General features: G+C 46.7%; 1 protein-coding gene across 4 annotated transcripts; it reads right to left on the reverse strand.

Annotated features, from left to right (window-relative positions):
• Positions 1-68: 68 nt before the first annotated feature.
• On the reverse strand, positions 69-8,938 carry CLEC10A (C-type lectin domain containing 10A). Of its 4 annotated transcripts, none has more exons than XM_070478971.1 (10): positions 7,310-8,938; positions 6,269-6,458; positions 5,544-5,657; positions 5,143-5,238; positions 4,990-5,061; positions 4,812-4,883; positions 4,566-4,652; positions 4,321-4,475; positions 3,973-4,079; positions 69-206 (listed from the first exon to the last, which is right to left on the reverse strand). In XM_070478971.1, the coding sequence occupies exons 2-10, from the start codon at positions 6,333-6,335 to the stop codon at positions 71-73; spliced, it is 906 nt and encodes a 301-aa protein (XP_070335072.1). In that variant the 5' UTR covers positions 6,336-6,458; positions 7,310-8,938; the 3' UTR covers positions 69-70. The 4 variants fall into 4 exon arrangements, with proteins under 4 accessions (XP_070335072.1, XP_020768702.2, XP_020768700.2 ...); XM_020913043.2 differs by lacking the exon at positions 69-206 and adding an exon at positions 3,577-3,820 and having other exon boundaries at positions 4,321-4,460; positions 7,310-8,935; XM_020913041.2 differs by lacking the exon at positions 69-206 and adding an exon at positions 3,577-3,820 and having other exon boundaries at positions 7,310-8,933.
• Between the last annotated feature and the right edge of the window lie 1,143 nt (positions 8,939-10,081).

Raw genomic sequence — 10,081 nt, forward strand, 5'->3', positions numbered from 1 at the left:
AAGCCTGAGGGGATGAGTAGCTCCAACGTTCTCAGGGAACGTTGCTAGAGAACCTGGTAAACCTCGGGTGTTAAATCACAGACCTCCATGCAGTGCATGTTGCGTGCTCAACGACAATACGTCCTCCAGGACAGAGCGGCAGGAAGAGGACTTCCTTGTCATGGGCCAGGGACATATACACGTCATGTTGCATCTTCACAATCACCCTGTGAAAAGGTGTTCCCCCCATTTTACAGATGAAGTCACTGAGACTTAGAGAAGTTAGGTGATTTGCCCAAATCACCAAACTTAAAAAAAAAAAAAAAAAAAGAAAGAAAGAAATATTTGAGTTTAGGTCTGTCCAACTGTGGAACCATCCAAGAACAGACCTACTACTGAAATAGAATCTGCCACCACGGAGGGAAACGTCCTGGAGACAATTTGATGCCAGACTGACCTGGAAATGGTAGATTGATTCTGAGCTACGGGTTTCTGGGACTAGAAAGTATTCTTGAGATCAGAATCCCTGAAGATTTAGACGGGAATTTTAAAAACAAAGTAAGAAATCTGAAAATTGAACCCAGGTATTGATTTCTTGGAAAAACTTTCCTTTTTACATTAAGATTAAGGTTATCATTGATTTACTTTGAAGCAAAGGATGTGTTCTCTGGTGTAATTATTAAACAACGTCAGAGAAAACCTGGCAGTTTGGCCGACAGCCACATTACCCAACAGCCACATGGTGGCAGTGTTTCCTAATTGTTGAGAAACTCCGCAAATAAAAACAACTTAATTAGTGAAACTGTAAACCTAACAACACAATATGGTCTTCGAGGGCTCTCTACTGCCTATAAGAGGAAGCAAAAGAAAACAAAACAAAATTCTCTACTTTGGATAAAAGCCTTTCCCAGTCGGAGGTAGATCCAGACTATCTTTCCATCCCAGCCCCCCTCCCCTCTTTTCTATACTCTTCCATCAGATATTAGCAGCTCACCTGCTCTTTGGGCATTTCTAGCTTTTTATCACTCCTTAAATTTTGAATATGTCATGCTCTGTGCTTGAACTGTCCTGGAGGGGGTACAGGAGCCTTGCCATGTACCTACCACCCTAGGAAAGTGGTCTCACCAGTTTCCCTAGTTTCCTAGTCTGGGGTGCTATTGTGAAAGGCACCTGGAAGGCAGAACCAGCCTATCCTCAGGCAACAGGGAGGGCAGGGACCCCACTTCCAGCAATGGCCCGTGAGGACCCTGCTCCAAGCTGAATGAGGCCAAGTGAAACAAAGCACTCCCTCCCCATGGTGAAGTAGAAATGCAGGGGGATGAAAGAGGAGACTGGGTCTTTAAGGCCTGGGAGTTGTACAAAGTGATGCTGAGCACCTTTACAAGATACTTATGAACCAACACCACTATTCATGCCTGGAGAATCCCGTGGACAGAGGAACCTGGCAGGCTACAGTCCATGGCGTTGAAAAGAGTCAGATGCAATGAATGACTGAGCACACAAACACATTTTGTAAGAATATTGTGTAAGAATTACTTCTCAATAAAACTGACTTTTAAGGTTAAAAAAAAATCTTAGATTGGTGAGGATGTGGAGAAAAAGAAACACCTAGCACTGTTGATGGAAATGTAAACTGATATAGCCAGTATATAGAAATGCCTCAAAAAATTAAAAATAGAACTGCAATGCTGTGCTGTGTTTAGTCTCTCAGTTATGTCTGACTCTGCAACCATATGAACTGTAGCCCAGCAGGTTCTTCTGTCCATGGGGATTCTCCAGGCAAGAATACTAAAGTGGGTTACCATGCCCTCTTCTAGGGGATCTTCCTAATCCAGGGATCGAACCCAAGTCTCCTTCATTGCAGGCAGATTCTGTACAGGCTATCAAAGAGATATTTGCACTTATGTGTTCATTGGAGCATCATTCACAATAGTCAAGATAAGGAAAGAACCTAAGTGTCTATCAATGAATGAATGGATAAAGAATATTATACTCCATTAGTTTGCTGTCCAGTGGCTAGTCATGTCCAACTCTGTGACCCCATGGACTGAATGAAGCATGTCAGGCTTCCATGTCCTTAACTGTCTCTCAGAGTTTGCTCAAAATTTTGTCCATTTAGTCGATGATGCTATCCAACCATCTCATCCTCTGTCACCTCCTTCTCCTCCTGCCCTCAACCTTTCCCAATTTCAGGGTCTTTTCCAATGACTCATCTCTTCACATCGGGTGGCCAAAGTATTAGAGCTTCAGCTTCGGCATCAGTCCTTCTAATAAATATTCAGGATTGATTTCCTTTAGGATTGACTGGTTTGATCTCTTTGTTGTACAAGGGACTCTCAAGAGTCTTCTCCAACACCACAGTGTGAAAGTATCAGTTCTTACATGTATATTATCTAGGTGAAACATGTATATTATCTAGGGCAGATAACCTGCCCAGGTTGGGTACATGAGACAAGTGCTCGGGCCTGGTGCACTGGGAAGACCCAGAGGGATCGGGTGGAGAGGGAGGTGGGAGGGGGGACTGGGATGGGGAATACATGTAAATCCATGGCTAATTCATTTCAATGTATAACAAAAACTACTGTAATGATGTAAAGTAATTAGCCTCCAACTAATAAAAATTTAAAAAAATTAAAAAAAAAAAAAAGAAAGTATCAGTTCTTTTGTGCTCAGCCTTCTTTATGGTCCAACTCTCACATTTGTACATGACTGCTGGAAAATAGTATATATGATCTATACATCATATATACCTATATATAATATTCTATCATATAGCCAATATATATTGTGCATGCTGAGTAGCTTCAGTCGTGTCTGACTCTTTGCGACCCTATGGACTGTAGCCCACCAGGCTCCTCTGTCCATGGGAATCTCCAGGCAAGAATACTGGAGTAGATTGCCATGCCCTTCTTCAGGGGATTTTCCCAACCCAGGGATGGAACCTGCATCTCTTATGTCTTGTGCATTGGCAAGTGGGTTCTTTACCACTAGTGCCACGTAGGCAGCCCATATCCAATATATACATATATGTATGTATAAAATGACAGCATGTTATTCAACCTTGTGAAAGAAGGAAACCCTGCCATTTGCAACAACATGAATGGAACTCCAGAGCATTTATAACAAATAATACAAACCAGATAGAGAAAGACAATACAATATGGTATCACTTATCTGCAGAATTATTAAAACAAGACAGAAAGTGGAAAAGTGGTTGCCAGGGGCTGGGGGTTGGAAGGGAATAGGAGGAGGTTGGTAAAAGGGAATAAACGTTCAGCTATAAGATGAATAAGGTCTGAGAATATAACATAAAACATGGTGACTGTAGTTGATAACACTACTTGATAATTGAAATTTGCTAAGAGAGTAGAACTTAAGTGTTCTCACCTAGGAAAAATAATAAACATGTAAGGTTATGGATATGTTCATTAACTAGATGCGAGAATCCTCTCACAATGTATACATGTATCAAATCCTGATATTTAAATATCTTACAATTTCATATGTCAATAAAGCAGAAATTTTTAAAAATATCTTAGGAACTCTAGATAGTCTTTTAAAAGTTAAGGGGAATAAAAGAACCTCAAATGGCAGTGCTCTAATCTCCCAGGGTTTATTGCTCTCCTACAAGGAAAAGGGTCCCCCTTCCCCACCCTGCCATTTCCCAGGCAGGGGGCCACTCTCTTAGTTGCCTTTGCTCAGTCCAGCCTCGCAGATCCAGTAGTAGGGTCTTTGGCAGGCATCGTCATTCCACTCACCATCGGGGTAGAAATGGGCACAGTCCTCACCCCCACCCAGCTCATGCCCATGAAAGTCATCCGGCTGGCCTGGCTTCCAATTCCTGGGGAGGGGCGGGGGTGGTGAGAGGAAAAAAACAGCCAGCTAGGAGGAACAGATGGAACAGAATCCAGGCTGGGGAGAAGGGGCTGTGGGTCAGACCCTAGAGGAGCAGAGCTGAAGGAGGAAAAAGGCACAGAAAGCCAAGGCACTCACTTGATGTTGGTCTCATAGTCCGACCCATCCACCCATTTCCAGACTCCATCTAGATCACTGAGGCCCATCCAGGTGAAGTAAGGACGTAGGTTGGCCTGGATAAAATCCTGGGACGACAGAGGGCAGGCAGTGGTGACTCCCCTGACCCTGTCCCCCCAGGCCAGCTCCTTGGACTAGCAGTTCTGAACTTCATGGGTTCATTAAAGCCATGGAGGAGATTCAGGGTGTTGATCCCAATGCTGGGACCAGTGGAACCTCTGAGGATCTGGCTCAGATGGCAGAGGTTGTTAAAACTCCCCAGGTGATGCCAGTGAGACCAGTCTTGGGACCTGAGCTCGGGGGGCTCACCTGCTCCTCTCTGGAGTTGATGACTACCAGGTGGGCATTCTTCAGTTGGCAGTCTCTCTCAGCTTCTGGCCAGGGCTTCCCCAAGGAAGAAAACCAGTAGCAGCGGCCTTCATGCTCCAGCCAGTTGGCGGGACAGCAGGCTGTGTTTTGAGAGACTAAGGGGTGAGGGTTGGGGAGTGGATGAGATGCTGCCCAGGGGAACGTGGGCAGGAACTGGCTCCAGGCATGCCCAACACAACTCTTACAATTGCTCTTGAGAGCATCCATCTTGCAGGTCAGGGAGTTCATGTTCTTGACCAGCTGCTGGACTCGAAGGAGCATTTCAGAATCACCTGGGATGTACACAGATGGGCAGTGGGTACAGTGCTCTGGGTGTGGCTTCTGCTCCATGAGTCCCTGGAGACCGGGGGTCCATGCCCAGGACCCAGCCTAGGAACGCCCCTGCCCTCCCACATGCCTCATGCCCAGGTAGAAGGCAGTAGGGGCCTGACCTGCTTTGAGTTCTTCCAGTTGCTTCTCCAGCCTGTTCTCCAGAGAAAGCACCTTGTCATTCAAGCTACGGGCTGGAGGGGAGGGCACTCAGCACCTTGTGACTGCTCCCATCCCCCACCCTCCAGTCTGAGAGCCCAGTCCCCATCTCTCCACACCCCCTCCCTGAGGGTCTCTTACCAGCTTGCAGTTCTTGCTTGTGACTTTCCACCTCAGCTTTCAGTGATGTTATCATTTCTTGCAAGTTGCCACCTGGAGAACTCAGGAATCAGCCTCCACCCCTGCTCCACCCCACCCCACCTCAGTCCAGAGCCCCTTTCATGCCAGGCTCACCCTGGGAGTTCAGTGCCTGGACCTCAGCCACAGTGTTTGAAGTGAAGTTACTGAAACCTGTTCTCAGGGTCTGCAGGTCACTCTGAAACTTGAAATCTGATAGGCAGATGGGACAATCAGTGCTAAGGGTTATCAGGCCCTCTCTGCGCCAGCTTTGGGCCCCTAACATGCATCATCTCATGGGTCCCTTCAGTGACCCCACCCAAAGGACCGGGCCCTATTGTTATCTGATACCGCAAGTGAGGCAGTTAAGGCTCAGAGAGAGGACAGAATCTGATACCATTCCCCAGCTGACAAGTGACAGAGCCAGCAGTCATCCTCATCCAACCACTCTTGCATTCAGCATCCCCACCACACCTCGTTGTTATTTCTCTCTTTCTTGCCCACCATGTGCCACTCACTTTGGTATCCCATCACACATACGCTGGCCAGCAGGAGGCTGAGGCCCAGGGAGAGCAGGAGGAGGCAAGGGCTGGAGGGGAGCCTCTTCAGGAAGGTCTGGGAAGAAAACAGTGCTGCAGGAGGAGAGGGTGTCAGGAGGAGGGTGTCCAGGTGGTGGGACAGACGGGGCCGAGGATGGGGCCACAGGGACCTCTCAGGGAGGAGGCCGGTGCAGCTCATGCTGGTGGGAGACTGGATGAGAACTGTGGGGCAAGGGGTGTCCAGGTCTCTGACTCTTCATGGACCAGCCCAAGTGCTCAGATACAGGGGCCCCTCACATGCCTGGGGACATGTGTACATAAAGACACACAGACAGAGGACCATCACGATGTGTAAGGTCCTCTCATCAGAGTTGGGAGGTAGCAGGAGGACCCAGAGAGAGCTAGGGGCAGCCCACACTCTAAGCTCACAAGGTTTAGGGCAAGCTCACACTCAAGGGTGAAAACACATTAGAAAGACAGTTTATGCTCTGGCCTTTCCTCAGCGCACAGGAAGTCAGGCCCACTATGGATCTTGAATTCTCTTCAAATTGGGTCCCCCAGAGGCTGGGCCCTGACCCCCTTCAGAGTGGGGGACCCCACCAGGACACATGGTAGAGGTGCAGACATCACACACTTGACAGCAGAAAGCCTTCTAAACATATTAAGAAGAGATTTTAGCAAAGGTTGTTTCCCCTTTCCCTTACCTTCTGTAAACCCCTGGCTTTTTTTCTCACTCTCTGAGTACTGAAGGTCTTCGTACCTCACTGACATGTTTGGACCAACACGGTCTCTGAGACTGTTGGAGCAGAAGTGGAGGCCGAGCCAGTGGGCAGCCTGGGGCAGGAGCGGGATTAAAGGGGGAACGCAGGGACCAGGGAGGAGCTGCAGGCAGGGCTGGAGGTGAGAGAAGAGTGAGGTTTGAAAAGGAACCCATGGTGAAGGCTAGGAATGGGGATGGGCTTGGGTTTGCAGCTGAGGTCAGAAGTGGGGTCAGGGATGGGGTTTGAGCTAGGGTCGGGTTGAGTTTGGAGTGACGGTGGAGGTGAAGTTGGAGCTAAATGCATTGCTAGGACTGGGTCTGATGTTGGGTCTGGAACCGAGGTTGCATCTCCTACTAGGATCAGTACTCACACTGGGGTCAGTACTGGGGTCAGTACTCGTGTTGAAGCCATGAATGGAGATGGACCTAGGCTTGGTGCTGAAGTTGAAAATTGGACAGAGTTGAGGTTCAAGCTTTCGAGGGATGGAGAGCGGGGCAGGCTGGTGTTAAGAATCAAGCTAACTTGGGAATTCTCTGGCAGTCCAATGGTTAAGGCTCCATGCTTCCACTTCACAGGCCAGGAGTTTGATCCCTAGTTCCTAGGATCCTGTGTGCCCTACTGGGCTGCCCCCAATTTTAAAAAAAAAAAAAATGATGTAAGAACTCTGGGGGTGAAGCTGCCACTGGGGTTGGTATGGGGTTTGAGATGTGGCTGGAGTTGGGGCTGAAGACAGGGCTAGAACCAGGCTAGGGAAGGGGTTGACTGTGAGTATCAGTTTGTGACCAAGGTTGTAGCTGCCCTAATTTAATCCGAATCCAATGAAGGGAATAGAGTCTAAAATCTTCACTGAGTCACTAAATCCCCAACCTACCCCCTTATATATCTTACCATTCAGTTCCATCAAAAACCCATGGTCCTTTCTCCCTGCTTTCTCTGACATCCTCCCTGCCCTTTTAGTCTCACATACATACCCAGCCCCCTTACCTGTGAGAAGCCAAGAGGCTGTGATTTTTGAGTTCTTTGTGCAGCAATGACCAGAGGTGGAAAAAACTAAATCCTGGACAGTTGGGATGGGGGTGGCCGATGGAAGAGTCACCTAACTGAGTGAAGACCTGCTGGTCATTGTGTCTGAATGACCAAGAGTCTATAAACCGGGAGACTCTCATTTCCTCAATTTGGGGCAGTAACTAATAAGAAGGAATTGAAATCAAAACTCAGGCAGAGGTGGCATGTGTGGGGCAGCTGGGCTTTTTTAGACCTCCTGTGACTTCCTCAGTTTTACTATTTGGCAGTGAAACATTGGATCAGAAGGAACCAGAGTTCCAGTGTTGCTCTGTCCCACACCTCCTTTCAGTTCCTTGATCTCGGAATTGTTGATGTCTCCATCATTGCAAACCCAGGTCCAGAGGAGCCCTTTGCTCTGCTCTTGCTCAATCCTGACCCAGGGCCCCTGGCATCTTCCTCTGGGGCCTCAGCCAGAAAGCTCCCTGAGTTCTGGCCAGCTCTCCTTGTTATCAAGTCCAAGCTTGCTCTGATCACTGAATGACAGGGATAAGGTGTTGAGGCGAGGAAAAAGACTTTATTCAGAAAGCAGGTGCTGGAATGCCAGAAGATGGCGGAATAATGTCTCAAAATAGCCATCTTCTTTTATAGAACAGAGATGGGGTCAGGAAAGGGGTGAGGAAACAAAGTAAAAAGGCCATTAGTCTTGCAAATATCTCCTAGAATGGCAAACCTCAGGTGGGGATGTGTTGATTTCTTCCTTCCACCCACAGGTGGACAGGGTCCTGAACACTTTAACAGTCAGGCAGAGGGGCAGATGCTCTGAGGTAGGTCTTTATGTATAATTATAATAACAAAATCCAACTCAGAGAAACAGTTTCAACATGGAGTGAGAATTGGCTTTTACGTGTCACATCCTCATTTCATTTTAAAGGAGGGAAGAGGTGGCAGAGAATAGGATCTCCTGGCTGGAATGGGAAGGGAAGATCCAGGAGAAAGAACAGAATATATTGAGCATCAAATCTGTGATGAGGATTGTGCCAGATATTTGCATTAACCATTCAATTCCCACAGGATTGTTGGAAGGACTTTCGGATGAAGAACTTAGGTTCAGAACTATCCTGTGACTTGCCCAAGATCGCTTGCCTGGTAAGCTTAAGAGCCAGGATTCCAGCCTAGGGCTGCCCCACACCTTAGCCTGGGCTCTCTCTGAATATACTGTCTTCATGAAAGGGGTTCAGTTTAATCCTGTCAGCTCTTAAATCCCTCTAAGGGGTTTTCCCTGAATTCACACACACAATCTTTTCATAGGAAAGATTCTTAGTGTCTTAAAAAGGGAAGAAAGAAAGCAAATACATTTCAGATTCTATTTTCTTTTTTTTTTTTACAGTAGATAAAAGTTTTATTAGACTGCAGAATGTTGTTTCATGGAAATTAAGATAAACATGTTTCACACAAGACATTTTGCCATGAAGTGTAGTGAAGTTGCTCAGTCGTGTCCGACTCTTTGTGACCCCATGGACTGTAGCCTACTAGGCTCCTCGGTCCATGGGATTTTCCAGGCAAGAGCACTGGAGTGGGTTGCCATTTCCTTCTCCACAGATTCTATTTTCTAGTTAAATGGGATTGTGCTCTGATAATTACATTTTAAAACTCATTTAACATTGTATCAAGAATACTTGGTCACATCAGTTCACAAAATGTCCTTTATTCCTTTTTTTACTTCATCTCATCTCATAAGCTGTGCCATAATTTATTGACTAAGCTTTTTCCCTTATGATAAACATTTAGGTTGTTTCCAGTTTTCTTTTGCTTTCTTGCTTTGCATTTATTTGGTGTTTTGATTAATATCTGTTATAGGCTGGGTTTTTTGAATCAATGTGGAGATGGAATTTGGGGTACAGTTTAGTTATTAGGGATCAGAACCTGTGAAGGGAAGGGGAAAAAAGGTGGTGGTAGAGGGGGACGTTAAAGAGTTACAAAGATCCCACAAAGCTTTAGCCCATCCGACAGGGGCTTCTAGGGGTTCACACTGCATTGGCTGTCAGAGCTGTGCATTGCTGCACGGAAATGGGGCCTTTATTACCTGATCTCCCTCAGTTACCTGATATGGCTGCCACAGCAGGGGTGGGACCTCAGGGGAGGGGGCTGTGTGCACAGGTTACACACCCCATGACTGGGCACCAAGTCCTTTTTGGAAGTGAGGTCTGGCTGTCTTATTTTTGTGTCTACCCCAGTACTGCTTTGCATTCACACATTAATTGGGGGATAATCAAATTTTTGCTTTATTGAATCTTTCCCACAAAGAGCATGGTATGTTTCTCCATTCATTTATCCAAGTGGTAGGGACAGAATGAAGGGACAAAATAGGTGATTAAATAGTTAATCCCACTAGGGGTTTGTAAGTGGAAAAATATGGGAGACCCCTATAAGTTAATGATTACTCGAGAAAGCAGGTTTGCTTAGCAACAGAACCATGCAACAGAAGCACGGGACATGCCCCAAAACAATAAAACAATGGTTGCAAAGGACCTACGTAATGAGTGCCCAGTGAACTCAGTCAGTTAATGATCCCTGGTACATGTTCTCTGAAAACACAAAAAACAATAATCTGTGGGCCTAGCTTGACCACACAGGGACAGGGAAACTCCCCTGCTCAACTTGGAGGAGGAGCTGATGATGGAAGCATGACGTCTACTCAAGAAAGACAAAGAAGGGTTTCCCCCTCCACTACTTTCCCTTCGATTAAAAAAC

This window comes from Odocoileus virginianus, chromosome 17 (genome assembly GCF_023699985.2).
Source record: "Odocoileus virginianus isolate 20LAN1187 ecotype Illinois chromosome 17, Ovbor_1.2, whole genome shotgun sequence".
In the NCBI taxonomy this organism is placed as follows: Eukaryota; Metazoa; Chordata; class Mammalia; order Artiodactyla; family Cervidae; genus Odocoileus; species Odocoileus virginianus.

Bases quoted from the DNA above. Each gene is read 5' to 3' on its own strand.
- CLEC10A (XM_020913041.2), bottom strand. From the start codon at position 6,335: ATGTCAGTGAGGTACGAAGACCTTCAGTACTCAGAGAGTGAGAAAAAA. The intron at 5,658-6,268 runs GTAAGGGAAAGG...CTCCTCCTGCAG, and splicing joins AAGCCAGGGGTTTACAGAAG to CACTGTTTTCTTCCCAGACC. The intron at 4,476-4,565 runs GTAAGAGTTGTG...CTCACCCCTTAG, and splicing joins GGATGCTCTCAAGAGCAATT to TCTCTCAAAACACAGCCTGC.